This window comes from Barbus barbus, assembly GCF_936440315.1.
Source record: "Barbus barbus genome assembly, chromosome: 1".
Lineage (NCBI taxonomy): Eukaryota > Metazoa > Chordata > Actinopteri > Cypriniformes > Cyprinidae > Barbus > Barbus barbus.
The window spans coordinates 18,302,069-18,326,219 of record NC_136729.1 but is presented as its reverse complement, the minus strand read 5'-3'; the positions used below and the strand labels follow the sequence as shown (position 1 = coordinate 18,326,219).

General features: G+C 36.9%; 1 protein-coding gene across 1 annotated transcript in view; it reads right to left on the bottom strand.

The window, feature by feature from the left end:
- The window catches only part of LOC306869282 (protein ENTREP2-like), a gene marked incomplete at its 5' end in the record, with an annotated part of 110,081 nt that overhangs the window by 61,915 nt on the left and 24,015 nt on the right, over positions 1-24,151 (bottom strand). The window contains one exon of the mRNA XM_079415973.1: positions 4,332-4,388. Coding sequence (XP_079272099.1) covers positions 4,332-4,388 — 57 coding nt within the window. The remainder of the gene's footprint in view (positions 1-4,331; positions 4,389-24,151) is intronic.

Here is a 24,151-nt window from a genome sequence, read left to right as displayed (position 1 = left end):
GCAATTGTCTGTGTGTGTATGCATTTGTCTTACGTGTCAGGGTAAGGATTTAACAACATCCCACCCATTTTGCAATCTGTAAACTTGTACATTCTCCGTTAATGCTCCCTCCGGAGCAAGCCGATCCCACAGAACAAGAGGCATGAAAAATTCAGCCAGCATGCCCAATCCCTGCTGCAATTATGCATGAGCAGAACGGCTGGCTGAACAGAGCAAAACCCAATGCATATACTTTACATCCCATTCCCATTCCACTGACTGCCAGGCTGGATCTGTGCATGAACAACTCAGACGTTCACACTGTCTACAGAGCACTACATGACAGGCAATCAGAATCCCTCCAGCTCCTTCCTGATAGTGCTCACTGTGATAATGCTTTAGCATCACACAACCGAACAAATCCGTTGCAAAATTCAGACAGGGCAGAGGGCAAAGACGAAAATTAGCCTCTATAAGTCTAACATAAATGTGCATGTCACGTGCTGGTAATGGTATATTACAAATGGAAGAAACAAATCGCTAAAGATCTTGGAAGATAAAATTGAACATAGAATCCCAAAAGATGTAACAATATATTCACGTCTAGGGGGTTGCTAAACATTGAACATTAAACATAAACTGGGGATGCACAATATATCTATTATTGGCCAATATTTGTATCAGTATTTGATTGCACATGTTAATTTCGTCTATTTTTACATTTAGAATGCCTCTACCATCATCTAATACTGAGTTAAGGTTAATCTTTAAAAACACTAATAATTTAACAACACTGTTAAATCTAATCTTTAGCAAATCTCAAAATGATTATCCATTCTTCATACTGTAAAAAACTTTCAAATGACTTTTCCGTTTTTTAGTAGTTTAATAATTTATTTATACAAACACATTTGAATAAATATTAAAATGATTTCTAATATGACACTGAAGACTGCTGAAAATCCAGCTTTGCCATCACAGGAATAAACTGCATTGTAAAATACATTAGGGTAGACTGAGTACATTTGAGACATGTGTACAGTTGATACACCTTAAATAACTTGCATACACAAGAACCCCCGAGCTATGTTTACTCCACATATGTGTATTACTGTTCTCTTTCATTGTGGGAAATTTGAGTCTTTCCACTCCGAAGATATTGGCAGAAGTTTTTTTTTCTAAGGTGAGATTTTCATTTCACCATGTCCCTTCCACAATGAATAGCTTATTAATCTTTTATGATTGTTAAACTTAACATATATCATTGCAAACGTTACTCTGTGCTCTAAAAATAGACATATTTTATGACATTGTGCCATGCAAGGTCTTTTCATAATCTAGAGAAATGTGCGAGCATGTCAGTGGGGTACGGTTGAGACACAGTGTATCAACTGTTCCCGGATTGGTCTCCTATTGCTTCACATGATGTTTAGCTGTACAGTGTTATGATAATAGGATAAAAGTCATATTTACACATATGCTATGCAAATTCTGTTAAAAAATGATATTTGTGATATTTCAACTGTCTATTATTAATGGACATGTTTTTCTAACATGAATGTTAAAATGTTTACATAGCATTTTAAGAAATATACAAGGTGGTAAAATGGGTACAGTTGAGACACCCTTTAGGTTGCTATGTACTGTATACAGTAACAGTTCAATCATAGAAAATAAAATGCATACAGAGGCTGTGTGCGTTTGTGTACTGGTATTGTCTACATTTTGTAAGCAATGTAGACAATACCAGTTGTATTGAGCAAATGTCCCCACAAGTATAGTAATACCAGTAAATTCACCTTATGGGATTATTTTTAAGGTCCCCATGATGAAACAAGCTTATAAATCACACAGAATGATTGAAAATGTAAAAATACAGAAAGTTTAGAGTGATGTGTAGGTTTAGGGGTATGTATATTGTTATTTTTACTGTTATGTTTACATTTGTACCGTTTGCCATATATTTTTGTAGTGTTAAATATTTGTTCCTGTTTTGTTTAACTGAATCTGAATTAAATAAAGCAAATAAATAAGTTTATTTTTAAAATGTAATTATTTAAAAGTGTAATTTTGTAATTTATTACATTTAATGTAAATGGTTAGCCAGTTTTACAGCATTAAGAATGGGTGTCTCAATTGTATCATGCTACGGTTTCAACTGTACACCATATGGGTACAGTTGAGACAAAAATGCATCTCATGTTTATGAGCTAATTGTGGAAAATATAAACTACTTATGGCTATTATCAATTTATGATATTTTAGTACACAAACTAAATTAATATCATGTGAAAAATCACTTCATTTCAGCATCTAGTTTTTGTGGAGTGATGAAAAAAGCAGAAAGCGTCTCTACTGTACTCAGTCTACCCTACATTAACATAACAGTTATTTTGCACTCACTGGCCACTTTATTAGGTACACCTGTTCAATTGCTTGGTAACACAAATTGCTAATCAGCCAATCACAGGGCAGCAACTTAATGCATTTAGGCATCTAGATGTGGTGAAGACGACTTGATTTAAGTGACTTTGAACGTGGAATGGTTGTTGGTGCCAGACGGGCTGGTCTGAGTATTTCAAAAACTGCTGATCTACTGTAATTTTCACGCACAACCATCTCTAGGGTTTACAGAGAATGGTCCGAAAAAGAGAAAATATCCAGTGAGCGGCAGTTGTGTGGACGATAACCAAATAACCACTCGTTACAACCAAGATATGCAGAATACCATCTCTGAACGCACAACATGTTGAACCCTGAAGCAGATGGGCTAAAGCAGCAGAAGACCACACCGGGTGCCGCTCCTGTCAGCTAAGAACAGGAAACGGAGGCTACAATTCGCACAGGCTCACCAAAATTGGACAATAGAAGATTGGAAAAACGTTGCCTGGTCTGATGAGTCTCGATTTCTGCTGTGACATTCAGATGGTAGGGTCAGAATTTGGCGTAAAGAACATGAAAGCATGGGCCAATCCTGCCTTGTCTCAACGGTTCAGGCTGGTGGTGGTAGTGTAATGGTGTGGGGGATATTTTCTTGGCACACTTTGGGCCCCTTAGCATCGTTTAAACGCCACAGCCTACCTGAGTATTGTTGCTGACCATGTCCATCCCTTTATGACTACAGTGTACCCATCTTCAAATCATCTCAGACTGGTTTCTTGAACATGACAATGAGTTCACTTACTCAAATGGCCTCCACAGTCACCAGATCTCAATCCAATAGAGCACCTTTGGGATGTGGTGGAACGGGAGATTCGCATCATGGATGTACAGGATGTAAATCTGCAGCAACTGCGTGATGCTATCATGTCAATATGGACCCAAATCTCTGAGGAATGTTTCCAAGACCTTGTTGAATCTATGCCATGAAGAATTAAGGCAGTTCTGAAGGCAAAAGGGGGTCCAACCCGGTACTAGCAAGGTGTACCTAATAAAGTGGGCAGTGAATGTATATTGTCATAATGTGCCTGTCATGAATCAGGTCCATGGACTTCCATTCACTCGCCACCAGAGGTCACTCCTCCATCACATTGACTCTCACATTACACAGACTGGTTCACATTTACACCGGACTACATTTCCCAGCAGCCATTTCACAAATCACACGCTCACACCTGAGAACTATCACACAATCACACACCCTACATAAACCATGGACTTCCTTGCACAGATCGCCGAGTATTGTTCTGAGTATAGCACTCTCCTAGTGTTAGCTGCCTTACCAAGCCATTCTGTGTTTCTGTTTAGTTCCAGTATTGTTCTGCGTATAGCACTCTCCTAGTTTTAGCTGCTATACGGAACCGGCTTCTGATTTTCTAGCCTGTGTTTCCTGGATCTACCGTTGTCTCGCCATTTTGACTCTGTTTGTGCTTCACTTGGACTATTGCTCATGTTTCTGGATTGCCCCTCTTGTCAAGCCCTCTGGATAACGTTAGCTGTTGACTGACTCTGTCTGGTTTGGATTATTCTTGTTTCTCGTCTGTGCCATACCTGTTTGCTAGTGTTTTGACCCTGCTTGTGTTTTGACTAAGTCTCTCGTCTCGTTCGCCCTGTTACAGTGCCACAATACTAGTGCTTTAACTGTATTTTTGTTCGAATAAATGCAGCCTTGTTAAGCATAAGAAACTACATTCAAACTTCTTTAAAAAATCCTAATTCTACATTTTTTACTTTTAGTGTAATTATTGGTTTGTCATATCAACCAGAATTTTAATATTGTGCATGAGTAGAATGGACCATTAAAAAATCCCATATCAATTGAACAAATCTGATGAATATTCAGGGGACGCGCACTTACACGAGAGAAAAAAAAACACCACATGCTTATTAGTTTACTATACTTAATTTCTTACCACCAAAGAAAGGGGCCTTTTCCATGACACCACTCCGATCAGTCCAGACAAAAGCACCTGAAACGGAAAGAAAAGAAGGTAAGTTTTTTGAGACTAAAGAACAGAGCTACACGTCTCACTGGGCCAGTTCAATGCCAACACTGCCAAACAAAATCACATCTCAAACATTACAGGAGACAGAAAGAACTTAGCTCCATCACAGTTGAATTTATCACTATTTAATATGCAAGGACTAATGCGGTCATCAGGATGGCAGGGGGAATTCTGCTGATATAGAGATGTTAAAAAATAATGCGATAACATGAACACTTATATTCTCCGCAGTACTTGTTCTTTCTTTCTGCTCTGTCTTTTTCTCCTTCACCCTTCATTAACCAGCAGCACTCCACTCCGAGGCAGTCTCTCTCTCTCATGCTCCTTCACCCTTTAACCTCTCAAATCCAGCAGGCCTCTCTCCCTCATTCACACTTTTTACCCATGGGACTTCAACACTGCGCTACAATCACAGTGCCATCTCAGATAAATCAACAGGAACAGAGCATTAAATGCAATATGCAATGGGAATGAAATGTTAGCAATGAAGCTGATGCTGTCAGCAGTTTAGAATGTAAATTCAGGTTATGAATAATGCTCCGGATGGAATTAAAACGCTTAGGTATATATAGTGCTTCATATGTAGAAGTAGGTGAATGCTGAGTAGAGTGCATGCTGACTATTTCTTAGTCACTGAAATGTGTTGGCTGGCAAAAGAGAAAAAGAGATCAGTGAGACTGAAGAGTTGATCAATCTGAAGATTTTAGGATTATGCCATCGTGTGCAATCGCACACAGCTATGGGATTAACAAGCACCAACATAGAGAAAAAGTGCAGAAAAACAAAGAAATAGGATCAATGTGTGATTCAAAAAGAAAATAAAAGCAATGAAAAAAAAAACACTCAAAGAGAAAGCTTTTGCAAGGTCTTGTTAACCCTGATTTGGTCCGCTAATTGGTCTGGCCAGGTCTAAGAAAATAAATAAATTAAAATTAAAATAAATCACCAAAATAACAAAAGTTATATTAGTGCAGCAATGATAGGAAAACAAAAAAAAATACTACATACATAAAATCCACTGCATTTACAGAAATTATGCATAGGCCATTATTAAAACATTACTTTAACACAAATACATTTCTGTAACAAGTATGACATGAGATTATGTTTTATGATAGAGAGAGTATGTGTATGACTTGTTCAGAGAGATGATGTAAAAAACAGTTCACATTGTATTTGCTCTCTTGAATTATTGATCCTCTTTCAGTAACAATTGAGAGGGAGAAAACTAAACCCAGAGTGAAGATAAAAGATGCTGAGAAAGAGTCAGTTAAAGATAAGATTGAAAGGGAGGGAAGACCTGGCTGGTGTGTGTGTGTGTGTGTGTGTGTGTGTGTGTGTGTGTGTGTGTGTGTGTGTGTGTGTGTGTGTGTGTGTACGGAAGGATCAGCAGCACAAAAGAGCTCACTGAAAGGAATATTCAGGTGTTGTGTAAAATCCCATCCCCCTTTGGGCACCTAAACGATTCTATTGGCTGAAAGATCTTTTGGGGCTATTCTATTCAGTGTCAGATTAAAAATTACACAATATTGCCCGTTCATGTAACACAAAGTTGAATGAAATTGAAATTCGTTGTCTATTTTATAAATGCATATCACTGAACTTAATGCAAACAATTTATCCATGATTTTTTAAGCCTGTATCTATTTTATAAATGTCTAATTTTCTAAACATCCATTTCATCAAATCTATTTTATGAACAATTTGGGAAAAATATAGCTTTTTTGACTATGTAATCTTTAAATCAATCTTCATATAAATAACAGACTTCTAGTGGTTATGCACTGTATGCCAGACTTTTTCAATCATTCCATCGACTGCAAGCTTAAATTCAGATCTGCCTCCATCCAATTAAAATCCAAAGAGATGGTGCTTCTCTGTTTCATCACAACTTTAATCATAATTTTTTTAAAATAAATTAAACAAATTGACATTTCTAAATATGTGACCCTGTACCACAAAACCAGTCTTAAGTCGCCGGGGTATATTTGTAGCAGTAGTCAAAAATACATTGTATGGGTTAAAATGATCCATTTTTCTTTTATGCCAAAAATCATTAGGATATTAAGTAAAGATCATGTTCCATGAAAATATTTTGTAAATTTCCTACCATAAATATATTAAAACGTAATTTTTGGTTAGTATTATGCATAGCTAAGAACTTCATTTGGACAACTTTAAAGGCGATTTTCTCAGTATTTTGATTTTTTTTTTTGCACCCTCAGATTCCAGATTTTCAAATAGATGTATCTCGGCCAAATATTGTCCTATCCTAACAAACCATACATCAATGGAACACTTATTTATTCAGCTTTCAGGTGATGTATAAATCTCAATTTTGAAAAATTTAAACTTATGACTGGTTTTGTGGTCCAGGGTCACATGTTTTATAGTTACAGTTTCCTATCTCATCAAATAACACAAGTTAAGGTCTTTAAAGGGGTGAATTCATGCTTATTTTTTTATTATATTGTATATTAATATATAATGGTAGAAAAGTTTTTTATTTACATTTTTGTTGCTGTTCTTCTGATTTTGCATTTTGCATTTGGCTTTTATCCAAAGGTGACTTATATTAAATTCAATGTACACATTTTATCAGTTCGTGGGAATCGATGCTCTACAGTTTGAGCAACAGGAAGGCGTATTATAAATAATGCAGGCCCTCCTTCACCCAAATATGTTTAGCTTTATCTGACTCATGGTTTATAAAAATTTTAATTTATGTACCAAGGGATGAGTCAGAGTGTTTGTCTGTGGTGAATGACAGCATGCCTCAGATACTGTCAGACACACACACACTCACTCACTCACGCACAATGCCTATATTAACACCTGCTACAGTTTGAACCCTCCGTTGTATGAATTCCCATTGACAACTATCCCTTACTATTCTTAACTCTGTGCCCGAATTAGGGCTCCCTACTGACTCGCAGTACCTTAATAGCACATAGGTTAATAATGCTGTAGAGCAAGTTGGACTGCAGAGGGTCAAACTATAGTACTCCATAGGTTTGTTGGACAATGGAGGAGGATTATATACTGTAGTTTAGAATAGAAGTTATGCTGCTCAACCTTTTCTGGCTTTTCTGGATATGTGTGTATGACAGGCATAAAACATCTGCAACCACCAATCCCATATTCCCTACTTCTCCAGAGGTGCAGCAGAGCACACATTATGCCCTGGGTGGGAAGTCTTGCCGGTGATTTCCTGCTTCTGCGGTTGAGTCTGCAGAGAAATTGTTTTCTGGAAAGAGGCAACGATAGCAAGCAATAATCAAAGAAGGATTTCACCCTCGGCTGCGCTCTCAACAGGATTAAGACGCACCACTCACTGACATTAGCCACTAAAGCCTTTTAGCTCAGTCAGCAGTGCTATGAGAGGAGAGAGAGCCCCTCAGTCAATTACCAGGGTACAGCTGCTCCGTCTAATATATGTACATGTCATACAGCCCATATCGCAAACACCACAAATGACAACTAGACTCTAAGGACCGGATTCAGCTCAAGCCCAGTCTGCTGAAACTGGACTATTAGGAAAAATCTGAGGGAACACAAACTGTCAAACAGTTCTGGATCAAACACAGTGCACTTTGAGAAATCAAAATCAAGACTAAACTTGTAGTGGTTTGCATATTGAGTGTGGTCTGCAGATTGTGAGGGTGCTGTGGGCGACAGGCTGCCTGGGGGACGCTCTTTAATCACACTCACACACACTGTTTGCACAGCAGTGATATACAGCTGTTCCCCCTCCCCAAACACAGAGAGAGAGAGGCTGAGAGAGCGACAGATACAGCATTTGAACTGAAAACTATAGGAAGAGCAGGTAACACATTTTGTGTTTTGAAATGTTTCTACAACATTGTAATGTCCTATTTTTCTTGTTGTGATTATAATGTTATTGAAAGGTTAAAAAAATTCTTACAGTGTTATACTAACTTTATTTTCAACCAAAATGTTATTTTCAAAATTATGTTAAATGTTAAAATGTCCAATTTTCTTACCTACCCTAACAGTCTACTCTGAGAGTTAGTTGACATGTAGTTACAAAGTTACTTATAGTTAGTAGAATGTCTAAAGTGGACTATCAAATTAAAGTGTAACCTGAAAATTTATATGAAATCTTAATAAGGTTGTCAGAACATTCCATAAACATAACTTCAGAAATGTTTTGTCCTAATATTTAAATATCTTATATAAAACAACAATATGCATATCTGTGTGAAAAAAAAGTGGAAAAAAGAAAGAATAAACAGGAATGAAATCCTTAACGGTTAATTATTTTTTTGTTGTTTTGAGGAAGAAATATTTGGAAAAAAAATAAATGCAGTTCCATAGCCAAACAAACAAGTGTGTTTGTTTTTGATTATTTAAAAAGAAGTGCTTCATAAGCATCATTTATTTGGGACTTAATTGGACTACACATGACACACTGTATGTTTTTGATTAACTAGGGACAGTCGTGGCCTAATGGATAGAGAGTCAGAGAGTCTTGTAATCCGAAGGTTGCGGGTTCGAGTCTCAGGTCTGGCAGGAATTGTTGGTGGGGGGGAAGTGAATAACCAGCGCTCTCTCCACCCTCAATACCAAAATACCCACTGCTCCGGGTGTGTGTTCACGGTGTGGGTGTGTGTTCACTGCTGTGTGCACACTTGGATGGGTTAAATGCAGAGCACTAATTCAGAGTATGGCCACTATACTTGGCCACACTTCACTTCACCAAAATTAACCATTTCATAATTCATTCAATCAGGAATCAGACTACCGGTCATTCTGTATTGTTTGGACATTAAAAAGAATCGGTTGGACTAATAGGTCATGCTGTATGGTTCTGATAAACAATAAAGGACTAATTTATAAAAGTAATCCATTTGGGAATCAAACTACTGTACAGTGGTTGTGCTTTATGGCTTTGAATCACTAAAAACAGCTGTCTTTCAGGAGTCGTACTGTAGATTTAGTAATGTTGGAATCCCATTGCACAGCAGTGCAGGAAACACTGTCACAGTGTTTTAGTATAGGCTGAAGAAGAATGCAGATGTAAAAACTGAACTGGACTGTATTCAGTTGAGGTACACTACCATTAAAATTTTGGGGTCAGTAAGAATTTTTTTAAGCAAAGTAATAATATTTGTATTCAGCATGGATGCATTAAATTGATAAAAAGTGACAGTAAAGATTTGTAATGTAGCAAAAGATTTCTATTTCAAATATGTTTTTCATCAGGGGGGGTCAGAGTTTCCACAAAAAAAGTAGGAAGCACCCATTTTCCAAATGTGATAATAATGAGAAACGTTTCTTGAGAACCAAATCAGCATATTAAAATCATTTCTGAAGGATCATGTGACACTGACAACTGGAGTAATGCTACTAAAAAAATCAGCTTTGACATCACAGAAATAAATGATAAAATATATTGAAAAAACATAATTTCTGATTATATGAATGCAGCCTGTGTGAGCAGAAGAGACTTCTTTCAAAATCTTTAAAATATCTTACCAACCCCTACAGACACATAAGAATTCATTGAGTACACCAAAGTTTAAACAGTCTAATATCAGCAATAAAAAAATGCTACAATGTTCAACATGCCCTTGATGGAAAGACTGAACAAGCAAAACCAGCTAATGCAATCGGATGATCTTCGCGTCTCAGCTCTTTACCGATAATCTGCATGATCTTCTATTCTTTTAGACTGATGTTTTCCTTTTACGTGATACCCTGAGGGTGCAACCAAACTATTCAGAGGTTGAGCATCCAGCACAAGAAAAGACAGACAGAAGACAGAAGGCCAAAAATGATCACATCAAAATCAGAAAATACAAGAACACACACCAGAATCTGTCAAATCACTTCTACTCAACAGACTCCACTACACACATTTGTTTAGACAGCTGCTGCTTGCTACTATTGTTCCGGCTGCAGGAAGGACATCAGCAGGCCTCTGGTGATGGCAGCAGGATGGTCAAGTAAGTGAGAAGATTTCAACCGGGCTCATATGTGGCTGAACTGATGTCCATGTCATGTGTTTGGAGAGAGTCCAAGATTTCTCCTTTTTTTCTCCTGACATCCTCATGGAGAACGTGGGGTTCAATTGCCTCAATTAAGAAGGAAACTGTGATTACATATGTGCTATTAGATATAAATAGAACGCACTCCCACTGCCCGCTGCAATGCCTGCGAATGACTTCAAGGCATATTTCTCAAGCATAGCTTGCCTCTCACACATACTAATGAAGGTGTGTGGCTTATCATCTTGATTTACATATTTATGAAGTTATGTGCATGCTTATGAAAGCATAAAGCGTCATTCATGCTCACATATACACTTATGAAGGTTTATGGCTCATCATCTTTATATAAGGCTCGAACTGAGTTCAATATGTGAAACATTTGGATGTATCCATAAACGTTATGATGATGATCATCACGTCTACGTGAGTGACTGAACGAAGGTCCTGGAATGAGGACACGACACACTTACACATCACTCCCTAAAAGGGAGGGAAAGAAAGAGAGAGACGGAAAGGGATGGATGGGAACGGTGGTTCTGTTGCCGTGGAAACCCCTTTCTGGACACTTTCCAAGCTTTGTAATGATTTCCCATTTACCCCTCAGAAAGGAAGAGAGTGAAGTGACTCCTTCAATATCAACATGCAACACACACTACGCTGAACAGAGCTTCACTGCGAACCACTGAAGATATGAACACGAACATAAGAACCATGTGATGTAAATTTTAAAAAAAGGCTATCTTCGCAATTTTCACAGGAGAAATTTCTTGAACGTTTCGGATGTGTAGTTTCCGAATGGATTCTTCTCACACTCACTCCAGCACCAGAGAACAGAAGTCAACCACTGACGGTATCATTGAGCTCCAGATGGTATTCTGAAGCTGAACTCTTGGGCAGCTTGTGCTGTTTCCCCTTTAAAGTGATGACCTGCACCTTGCTGCAGATTCGCTTCTGTCTAATAAAATTACAGAACCATCACTGTCCTTGTCATAGCTGTAATCGTGTTACGGGGGCACTCTTATCAGGCTGAACACATCTCTCTGGAGCAGCTAGCACATGTCCTAAAAAGGCGTCTATGTGCAGGTTACAGGGAAGCTCCACTCGGGTCATGTGTCTGCATGTGTGGGTGCCTGCAGTGAGGAATATGGTACACATAAGTAGAGATGGGTATATTGATACTTATTTCATGATTCAATTTTGATTCACTAGCTCTGGATTTGATTCTGTTCTCATTTTGATTAGTTTCAATTAACTTATTTCCTTTAAAATGTCCATTTCGCATATATGAAAGAAGTACATTCTCAGCACTATACATCAGTGCTTCTCAAAGTCCGGACTCCGCCTCCACTTTGTATTCCAAGTGCACTCGTATCACTCAGACCTTCGTGGCACACACACATGCAGGGCGCACGAATGTTGCAGTGTTTACCTACTTTTTTGTAAGACAATCATATAGCAACTAGTGACATTTTGGAAAAACCTTAGCTTTCATTCCATAGAATAATGTCGCCGGTTTCGTAGCTGGGTACACACCACAAGATAATCGGGCTGATTTTGGCCCGATTTTTCCCCTTCCGACAATCCTAGGTAATGTCCCGATTATCTTGGTGGATCTAAAGATTATCTTATCAGATTTTCCTGTGGTGTGAGGTGTGTTAAGAGTGACTGAATCCGCTCGGAAGAATGTCGGAGGCGCCCCGATCGCGAATCAGAAATCCTGATGTGTGGACCCTGAGGACAAACGCCATATGGTGTTGAGATTATCACGTGAAACGAAACAATATCCAATCAGAAAGCCAGCTGACAGAAGACGGATGCATAACAAACGCAGTCATGGCGCAGCACAAAAGGATTTAGACACTATCATCGCAATTTCTTCCTGCCATTACCAAAGACTGGGACTTTGCTATTGCTTTAAAGCCTTAAAACTATTATTTATTTATACATTAAATGTACTTTTCTTATTGCTTTTCTTTTCTTTTATTTATTTTGTATTGTTTATTATTGTATTTGATGTAATTTATATGTTATTGCCCTTGTATGTTCTTTGTTCTAAAATTGCAATAAAAAAAAAATCTTGTTTATTCTCAAGTCTCAAGAGATTTTGTGAGATTTCCCGTGTTCACAGTCAGGACTCTGGTTGAAAATCTGTTGGTGCGTGGTGTGCTGTCTTTGTCAAATCGCGGCACACCACACACTATAGGAGCAAAACGGTTAAATCTAGGATTTTTTTTGTCCTCATGTTTGTGGTCTCTCACATTTTGAAGATCTTATAAGATTTTAAAAATCTTTTAGTGTGTACCCAGCATTATTAGTTAGCTGCACATTCAACGGACCAAACCGCAGCAGACTTGTGAATGAATGAGTAAAACAGCGTTTCCAAAAACCTATCACCGTTGACTGTCTGTGGGCATATGAACATGAATGTAGTTCGTCTGTAAATATGCACATACACAGACAGGCGTTTGTGCTGCATGATATAGAAAATAAAGTATATTCACCGCTGTATAACAGCGTATTGCAGGTATAATTAAAGATTTTAGCAATTCAGTTGAAGTGACTGCAGGTTACAGTGAAGTACTATTTCAGAAACAGAAAATATGTAAATGAGAACTGCTTTATTGGGCATTTAGCGGTATAAAAATGCAGTAGTAGTCAGAGACAAACCCTTACGAAAAATAGCCATGGTTTTATTATAGCTAGTAAAAGTGTAGTAACCATGGTTTTTTGGCATATTGATTACAGTTTGTATAACTTTGACTAACACCATGGTTAAACTATGGTTAATTTGTGGTTACCCTGGTTTAACTATAGTAACCATGTTTTTTGGTTTTATTTGTAGTAAAACAATGGTTAATTTTCATAAAAGGAACGCAAGTACAACAAAAATTCCTTTTGATATATAAGAAGTCCTTGTGCTCTAAAAAGATTATGTAAGTTTCAGAACTCAAAACTTTCTCGTTAGTCTAAAAACAGCTTTTGTTGAAGCCAAACGACAGCTTGTGGAATGTGCCACTTTTTGATGTAATAGTGTGGCTAAACACCACCTCTGCATGAGAAGATCAATGCCTGCTTCAACATCACTGCCTGTTTAGCCCCGCCCACCGATTCATACATGAGAGCAGCAAAGGCAGGTATATGCAGAAACCAAAGGATAAACTTTAGTTGACTGACTTTTTTAATGAAGTGCCAAACTATGTCAGTAAGAACTAGGCCCTTTGTTCACTTCATTTTACTGTGGTTTTGTTTACAAACAAGGCATAATTTGACACTGTATTTTCAGAAAGATTGAAACTAAAAGACAATACTGTGTCGCAACACACAGGTTGAGTAACTGTTTTCAGTATGTGATCACTATTGCTTTGTGTGTTAAACAGATTGTTTGATATGTACTGAGTATTTACTTCAAAATTGTTTTATTATGTAAAAATCTTGAGAACAGTACAAAATAAAAAACAAAGGCAGTTCATGACCCCTTTAAATTGATCAAAAAGGACAGTAAAGACATTTGTAATGTTACAAAACATTGCTCAAATTAATGCTGTTTACATGCTGTTGTTCATCAAAAAAGCCTGAGAGAAAAAAAACATTAAAAAAAACTCTATGGCAGATTCCATTAAGCAGTTTCATTAAGCAGCCACAACCATTTGAGCACCAAATCTGCGTATTAGAATTATTTCTGAAGAATCATGTGACACTGAAGAGAGGAGTAATGGCTGCTAAAAAATTAAGCTTTGTCATTACAGGAATAAGTTACATTTTAAAATGTAAAACTGCCATTTTAAATTGTAATAATATTTCACAATATTATTCTCAATGCATTTTTGATCATATGATTAAAAGAGACTACTTAAAAAAATAAATAAAGTTCTGACCGCAACAGTAGAGAGAGTATACACACACACACACACACCTCTTTTTTTCCAATGCAATTCTAACCAACTCTTCTCATAGGAATAGCAGTTTTTGAAAAAGTATAGTAATAATGTTGCACAACAGTGCTTTTTTTTTCTTAAACTCTTTTAGTTTCGATCCCTAGAACACCAGTGTACAAATCCAAACCTGAGTATTTATGGAGAACACACATCCAACTTTGAGACACATCAGGGAGAAATGTGTGCTCCTTCTTAATTAAATCGAACAATCCGGGGATTAAAAGAGTGTCAGTGTAAATCCGCTCCTGAAGACGGTGACATTCGGCAACTCCAGATATATCACATGGAAAAATTGGCAGCCGAGGAATCCTTCTGGCTCGTTTCAAAGCAACCAGATCACATGACCCGCTGTGTTCAATTTAGAAATTGCATTCTGCCGTCGCAGGCACACCTCACAAATGAATAAAGCTGTACCTGTACACACGGTCCCGTGCCAACAGCAGAACATTGCCTGAATTAATTACAGTCATGAGTCATACGTTTTTTTGACTCAAAATTTGGAATGAGAAAACTAGAGGAATACAGGAATCTTTTGTTGGCTGGGTTGAGCATGTGTCTGTATGTATAAGACAGGAGAGAGATCGCTTGTGTTTACACGGTGACCTCTCCATCACGTTGGCTTCTGCTCCATTTGGGCTCTTGAGACACAGATGAGAGCTTCTCTCAAATTAGACTCCGCCACCCTCAAACAGCTCTTAAGCTGCAGTTTATTCCAGCACTAACAATGGAGCTCACAGGAGAAGGTCAAGGCCACTGTGATCGGCTGAGTTCTTTTAGCTCATTCCAAATGGAATACACACAGACTCATGGTTGCTCTCATCTAGTCACTCTACCTCCGTCATTCACCTCCTCTTCCTCACGTTCTCTCATTCCACAAATCATTATTTCCTATCTAACATCTCACACGGTTCTGAGCTTAGAACAAACAGCTCATGCTCATCGCCATGGAAACAGTGGGACAACAGCAGGTTCCCTGGTGTTACTGGGGGTTGGGCATCTCAATCATTCTTTCCCTCTCTCTCTCTTTCTCTCTCTCTCATGCTGTTATTCACGTTCATCCACTTTCTGCACACAGATCCCCTCTGGAGACCCTGCCAGTATGCACACACTGAGCTCCTCTGAACTACAACACCACAATAACCACAGAAACTGTTTGGAGTCTCTGCTATGACCATAACGATTGTCTTTAAGAACTATTTTGGTAAATCTCACTAAACCTCTTAAGAACATGTCCAGTTAAAATTTCACCCCAAAATCACAAGGGAAATATATTTTATAAATCATAGCTGAAAACAGTGGGAAAAAGTGTGAAAAAAAAAAAAGTGTGTACACATCAAGGTGTGGTAACATTAGCAAAATTTCAGCAAATGTTAAAAAAAGGACATTTCTGTGGAGAAAAAAAGGAAAGAAAAGGAAAAGAAAAAGAAATGGTCATCAAAATCAACTTAAAGGATTAGGTCACTTCCAGAATTAAAATTTCCTGATAATTTACTCATCCCCATGTCATCCAAGATGTTCATGTTTGAAATTGTTCAAGATGTTCAATTGAAAAGAAAGTCACGTTTTTGAGGAAAACAATTCAGGATTTTTCTCCATACCGTGGACTTCAATGGCGGCCAATGGGTTGAAGGTCCAAACTACAGTTTCAATGCAGCTTCAAAGGGCTCTGCACTATCCCAGCCGAGGAATAATTGTCTTGTCTAGTGAAACAATCTGTCATTTAAAAATAAAAAAAAAATAAAAAAAAATAAAAATGTGTATACTTTTGACCACAAATGCTCATCTTGCACTAGCTCTGTGATATACATTCACAACTTATGCATTATGTATTCACGTTGGAAAGATCAAGATGAGCATTTGTGGTTAAAAAGTATATACAATTATTATATATATATTTTTTTTAATAACCAATCGTTTCACTAGATAAGACACTTACTCCTTGGTTGTGATCATGTAGAGCCCTTTGAAGCTGAGCTGAAACTACAATTTGGACCTTCAACCCATAGGTCCATATTGAAATCCACTATATGCAGAAAACTCCTAGAATGTTTTCCTCAAAAACCTTCATTTCTTTTTGACTGAAGAAAGAATATGAACATCTTGGATGACATGAGGGTGAGTAAATTGTCAGGAAATTTGTATTCTGGAAGTGAACTAATTCTTAAAAAAAAGTAACTTTAGTCTAATTACGAGTATTTTTAAAATGTAATTTTTTTTTAATTACAAGTACATCATTTTTGGAATCTGATTACATAATCCAGATTCCATGTATAATCAGTTACTCCTAGAGCTGGGTAGTAACTGATCACATGGAATCTGGATTACGCAGTCATAAAATTTGTTATAAATTTGCTTTGTTGTTAAACTTTAGAAGAATAGGAAGAGGTGATTTTAATATTTCAATATGACTACTTTAATACGCTATACACCCGCACATAGGCTGCTGAGCAGTAGGACATTTCTGATGACATTATCTCAGTGGACAGTGCTGTCCCTCCTCTAATAGGCCTCTCTTGTCCAGCTCTTTGAATAATTGCAGAGCAACAGAAATTGAGACATATTAAATAAACAAAGCCAGCCGAAGCATCCCCCATTACTCCTCGTCGCACACTATTACAGCGTAACAGTCAAAACTACACAGTGACATGCCGCGCACTACAGTGGCATTAAGAGAGAAAAAGAGCTTTTCATCAGAGCACTGCCTTACATTCAAAACACAGCCACCAATCCTTTTTACATGGTAGGAGAAATATGGTTCATGATGCTGATGATGATGGAGGGTGCGAGGAGGAGAACAAGAAAGATAACAAACAAAGACTAATTAGTGAAGTTAAAGGGGGAGAGAGAAAGACTGAGCGAGAGAGATAGAAATCCTGTGCAGCAGGGACTTTTCCTCAGTAATTGAGATGGATTGTAGTGGGCAGAGAGGCCAGATGTGAAAAGAAGAGACTCTCACTGCAGGAACTATTCCCCCTCTCTCTCTGTCTCATTTTGTGCTTTAGAGATGACTTTAGCCAGTTTAATCACTAATGACTTCTAAATTGAATTTAGCTCAAATTAAAAAAGCAAAATCAAAAAGGAGACGGAGCGTGATGTAAGCACTCCTGCGGATCGCTCTCTTAAAACAGCTGAAGCTGGCTTTCACACTTTTTTTTTTTTCGACTAATAGGATGGATTATTGCAGACTCTTGAAAGGAGGCCATGACAAACAATCTCTTTGTAAATTTATATTACAATTTGATTCATGTTGTATTGCCAAGGATGAAAGTGCTGATATGCAGAAGTGCCATTTTTAGTCCCAATAGCCCCTTACAGCCTCAGTGCCTCTGTGTCTCCCAAAAAAAACAATCAACGTTTGATTCAAATGACAGCTAGAGGAAACTTCCCTCAATAAAGAAAAGGAAAGTGTGTCAATGGCAAAGTCAGTAACAACTCACAATGGCCACTGATGAAACAATTTCACACAGAGGAAACATTTATTTTCTTAAAACACTGACTTATTTCAGGTTGCTTTAAAGCTTAATTAAATTAAATGAAATACATCACATCAACAATGTTGTGAACATCTAAAAATTGCAATTAGGGCTCAAGTGCTTCCATAATGTAATTATCTTGAAATGGCATGGGCTTCATCAACACAATATAATGTGAAGACATCTAAACACAGTTTAACAATGGCCTCCCAATGACAATGCTGCTCTATTATACCTAAATTATATCACTGTACTGTGGGGCAATTTATTGGACCTAATCTTCAAATATGAATACTTACTGGTGGAGCAAAACAAGATATCAAAGTGTGTGTTTGAGCATTTACAGGGCAGGATGTTCACATGGCACAGAACAAACATGCGTAAAGGCTCACATCACAGCTGGCAACCAGAGATGTGCATGGCTACCATTGAAGTTGATGTGCCAGGCTTTAATTCATACACTGGTGGCCAATCAGAGAGTATTGGCCCAGCTTAATCACACTCACACACACACAACAGAGGCAGGATCACAGGAGCCAGTAAGACTCCCTGCAGGCTGGTTAGATCAATAGCAATAAAATACCATTGCTGATTGTTGTAAAACTGAATAAGTGTAAATCCTATTTGAAAATCAATACAGAAAAAGAACTGCAACGGCAAAAATTCATTGAGATACTTCATTTTTAAAATCTCTCAAGCACAAACCTGAAACTATAAAATACCCAGCTCTAAATTTATCCGTTACATAAAAATGAAATAACATAGAAATCTAATGTTTTCTGTCACATGTAATCTGTCATATGTAATTTGAAATCTGATTAATTTATAAAATCCAATCTAATTTACGTATCTAGGTTTGACACTTTTTAGTCATTCAGTAAGTACTTAATATTGTATAGTCTATTGTGCAGTCGTTTTTGCTCACTTTTTTATTTTGGATATAAAAAACTAATTTAGATTTGTGTGTGAACAGCTCTTGTGCCAAAGTATACGGATAGAACCAGGGCTGTACTGGCATTGCGTTTTCCTAGCACTTGATTGGTATGCACACTCTGGCTATCTGCTGCTCATAATAAAATATACACATTTTCTTGGCAGTCTGTTCAATAGCAAAGTGTCTTCCAAGAAAAAAAAAATACTGAATGTTAATCAGGGAATTGTTCTAGTAAGCAAAGCAATAGTGCATGGAAGTGATCAGTAATATGAGGGTTATATTCTCACTTACACATCAGGTTGGATCGCTGGGAGTGCAGTGAGAGAGAGCAGGGCCTTGTGCATCAGGGACTGAAGAGGAAGAGACAGCCCCAGTCACACACAGGCTACAGAACACATCTGAGATAAAGCAGAGCACTAATGTCTGCTCACAAACACACATTTCGCTAACCCATACTGGTTTAATATTAGATGCAATGGTTTGAATGAGTAGGGTTAGGATTTAGAAAATGAATGGGAATGGTTTCATTTTATAACTCAAACCCATAAAGCAATCTCCCTCACAAAGCTGTTGATATGCCCTCACAAGTAGGTTTCTGACAATATTTTGTTTCATATTATTTGTGAGGATATAAAAAATGGCCTTCACAAGTATTGCTAAACTGGCCTAGATAAATTCTTGCTTTAAATGTTTACCAACCATACAAGATTTAATTTCATGAATAGAAATACACACACATACATACACAGAGAGAGAGTGAGAGGGGTCCACTTATTTTTATATAGCTAGTTATAAATACTAACATAACCCACACAAACATCCTTACAGAAAAATGCAGGAAGTTTTTTACAAATAAAAATAATTAAAAAATATATATATATTTTATACAGTTTTTACCAATAAGGATATCCTCAAAAAGACATTTTGTTAGATTTATCTCCTTTCTGCATTCAAATTTGTCCTCAAACTGTTTAATTAGGTACATACAGTCATGGCCAAAAATATCGGCACCCTTGATAAATATGATCAAAGGTGGCTGTGGAAATTAATCAGCATAGTTAATCCTTTCAATCTTTTATTTTAAAAATTCACAAAAATCTAACCTTTCATTGGAGAATAATAAGAATTTAAAATGGGGGGAAATATCATTATGAAATAAATATTTTTCTCTAATACACATTGGCCACAATTAACGGCACCCTTTTATTCAATACTTTTTGAAACCTCCATTTGCCAGTTTAACAGCTCTAAATTTTATCCTGTAATGCCTGATGAGGTTAGAGAACACCTGACAAGAGATCAGAGACCATTCCTTCATCCAGAATTACTCCAGATCCTTCAGATTCACAGCTCCATGTCGGTGCTTCTTCTCTTCAGTTCACCTCACTCATTTTCTACAGGGTTCAGGTCAGAGGACTGGAATGGCCATAGCAGAAGCTTCGTTTTGTGCTCAGTGACGCATTTTTGTGTTGTTTTTGAGGTTTGTGTTTGGATTATTGTCTGGTTGGAAGATCCAAACATGGCCCATTATAAGATTTCTAACAGAGTCAGTCACTTGTTGATTTTTTTATCTGTTGGTATTTGATAGAATCCATGATGTCATGCGTCTAAACAAGATGTCCAGGACCTCCAGCAGAAATATAGGCCCACAACATCAAAAATACAGCAGTATATTTCATTGTACACATGGGGTACTTTTTATCCCTGTGTTCACCAAACCCATCTTGAGTGTTTGCTGCTAAAAAGCTCATTTTTTAGTTTCATCTGACCATAGAAGCCAGTCCCATTTGAAGTTCCAGTCGTGTCTGATAACTGAATATGCTGGACTTTGTTTTTGGATGAGCTAGGAGAATTTTTCTTGAAACCCTCTCAAACAACATGTGGTGATGTAGGTGCTGTTTGACAATTTTTTTTTAAAGGTTTTCTGACCCCGAGACTCAACTATTTTCTGCAATTCTCCAGCTGTGGTCATTGGAGACTCTTTAGCCACTCAAACTCTCCTTCTCACCGTGCATTAGGACGATATAGACACACGTCCTCTTTCAGGCAGTTTCATAACATTTTCTGTTGATTGGAAATTCTTAATTATTGCCCTGATGGTGGAAATGGGAATTTTCACTGCTCTAGCTCTTTTCTTAAAGCCACTTCACTAATTTGTGAAGCTCAGTTATCTTTTGCTGCACATCAGAAATATATTCTTTGGTTTTTCTCATTGTGATGGATGATTAAGGGAATGTGGGCTTTGTTTTCCCTCCTATTTATATTTCTGTGAAACAGGAAGCCATGGCTGGATAATTTCATGTTCATAATCACCCTGGAGTGCTCAAAACTGTGAATATGAATGGAAATATACCTCAGAGAAATTTTACTCATAAGAATTTCTAGGGGTGCCAATAATTGTGTCCATGTATTTGAGAAAAACATTTATTTCATAATGATATTTCCCCCCATTTTAAATTCTTATTATCCAATGAAAGGTTAGATTTTTGTGATTTTTTAAAAAATAAAAGATCAAAAGAATTAACAATGCAGATTAATTTTCACAGACTTCTTTGTTCATATTTACCAAGGGTGCCGATATTTTTGGCCATATACACACTCATTACATCTCAACACTCAATTAAGTGTTTTGTTACCTTTTTTTTTTTAGGTCAGGTATACTCAATGAAAAAAAAACTCAGTGACTGACATTGGGTCTTCCATGCAATTTAAATGCAAATCACACATATTAAACAGGAAAAAAGTGCAACACATAACCCAAAATAAGAGCCTTCAGAAAACATCAACTGAGAACAGTAGCAATCAAGAAGATCACTCTGAGTGTGTGTAGTGATCATTTACAGCAGGAGACACTGGGGCAAGTTGTAATGTCAGTTATATATCAGTAACTATAATATTTTCTATCCAATATGCTGACATGCATAAATCTTATGTTCATCAGCCTCACAAGAACTTTATAATAGCATGTACAAATGAATGCATTCTTCCTGTCATTAATGACTCATTAATGATTAATCTCTTGACACTCGAACTACAGACTGATGAAGAGGAGTAATGACCCATACACACAGAGAATCTAATCCTGCTAATGATGTATAGGTTGTAATGCTTAATCACAAGTGTCTTCAGCAGAGGCAGAAATGCAGGTATTTAGTAGAAAAAGTCCAATTCTGTTCATGCAAATTCTGTTTTATTTACCACTGTGAAATTCTGGTTGACCAGGCTCAAACAAAAATGATTTTTTTAATCTGTAATGAAAACTATGTAATATTTGTGATTGATGAGAAATTCATTTTTAATTTTGCAGCATTTATTCTTCAAGTAATGGAGGAGGTGGATGTCTGAATTTGAAATTTTGTCTCGTTTAACTAGTACAGAAAAAATAAGAGCTTGTCAATTAATCGTGGCTCCTGGTCTAATGCAAATCACATTAGTTATTATGTCATTATCTCATGAAACAATAACAAATCACATGTTATTATTTTATGAGGCTCCTTCACTGCACATCATCAAATCTACGAGCTTCTTAACTTGTACTTGCTCCTCTTTAGAAAGAGTATGTATGTGAGACTCCAAGAGAAGCCTGAGAAACATGAAGGAGGAGTGTGGGCTTTATGAGTGTTCGTCTGGCAGTAGCACTAAGGGCCATATTTCACCTCTCTCTCCCCAGAGGATTATTAATAGAACTATAACAACCCACCTCCTTCCCTGCTGTTAATCTACAAGCCAACATGTGTTACATACACAAATGCATGATTACACACATCAAAAATCAGTAAGAAATGCGTCTACATTGAAGTGGCTTTCCATTTAGTTTATTGGCAGATACTTTCCTGACCAAAGCAACCAACAGCAAACAGAAAATTGGCACTTATAACTTCAGCATATAAAGCCTGGATGTGCAAATGCTTGTACGAAATGTGTGTATAATATCTTTTTTTCAAGTCTATAAAATTATACTATAATAGGTAATATATTTTTATAATATATCATAATATTGTTTTTTAATGATGGCTAAGATATCAGAGAGCAAATACACTGTATTCTACTAAACATATTAATTATTACAACATAAAAGAACTATGAGTGACTTGCTTCTATTTCCATATAATAAAACTAAAAATCTCACTTTCTGAAGGGAAAGTAGAAAATGAGATAATGATTAAGAAAGTCACACCACTTCTGAGGCTAAAAGAAAAAGTGATGATCTACAGAGAATCCCGCTGAGTGTGAGTACAACAAAGAGGTCCACTCATCTTATTCTAAAGCTTTATCCATCACACAGATGTACATAGAGACTTACACATGATGAAAAAAAACACATAAAACACCTCCCATTCAAAGCGTTATTAACCCTCTCAATTTATAAAAGTGCACCACACATCAATAGGGATTAGGTTCCAGAAAACAATATTGGTAAGAGGACAGATTTTCATTTAAAAAAAGAAGACATGATTGCCCTTTTGGGATACGGCTGTAATTTTTTTCTATCGATCAGGATTCTGGACAGATCTGAAATAATCTATGGCACTGTAGATGCAACTTAAAAAAAAAAAAAAAAAAAAAAATCATATTTGCCAGATGGTCATTGTTGGAAATTTGTTATTTCTAAACATGAGAAAGTCTGTTTTTCCTCATCTATGGCAGGGTTTGGTTTGGAAAAAATCAAGATTAAGAAAAATCACGAAAATTGGAAATCATGCCATGAAAACACAGAAAGTGTTTCAATTAAGGGTCAGCATTTCAGTTTAAGTTTATTATCTACATAAATTATTTACAGGCTTATTATTAATTTTGCCTATAATGAAACATCAAAATAAATTGTTTTCCATGCATGAGCAAGCAAACCCAAGTTCATTAAATCTAAAATAAGCATACATTTTCTTTCCAATAAATAATAATGAACCATGTGGCACAAACGCACACACAAAAAAAATTATGATTATGTGGAGACAACAGAGCTGTGCATAAATGCTGGTCTGGAGAGAAAAATAAATAAATAAATAAATCTTGTTCAATGGTTCAAAAGTCCAAAAGGAAATGTGGAGTGTCAGTCATCATGCACTTTTTTCCAGCTGACCACATAAAAAAATCAGCAGGCTTCATTTTGCAAAGTTGAGTTCAATTACTTGAGTGTAATGGGACACATGACCCCTAATTTTACAGCTCAAAGGAGGAGTATGCATACGTCAGCATACAAACTGAGTGAGTGAGCAGTCTTTCAATCCTCTCTAAGCCACTTTAAAGGCCTTTAAAGAGGCAGTTTGCCATGAAATGCTGCATTACGAATCAGTTTCAGGCTCATGAGTAAGAAAGTGACAGAATGGCAATAATATTATCTCAGTAAAAAGGGATGAGATAACTGAAAGAT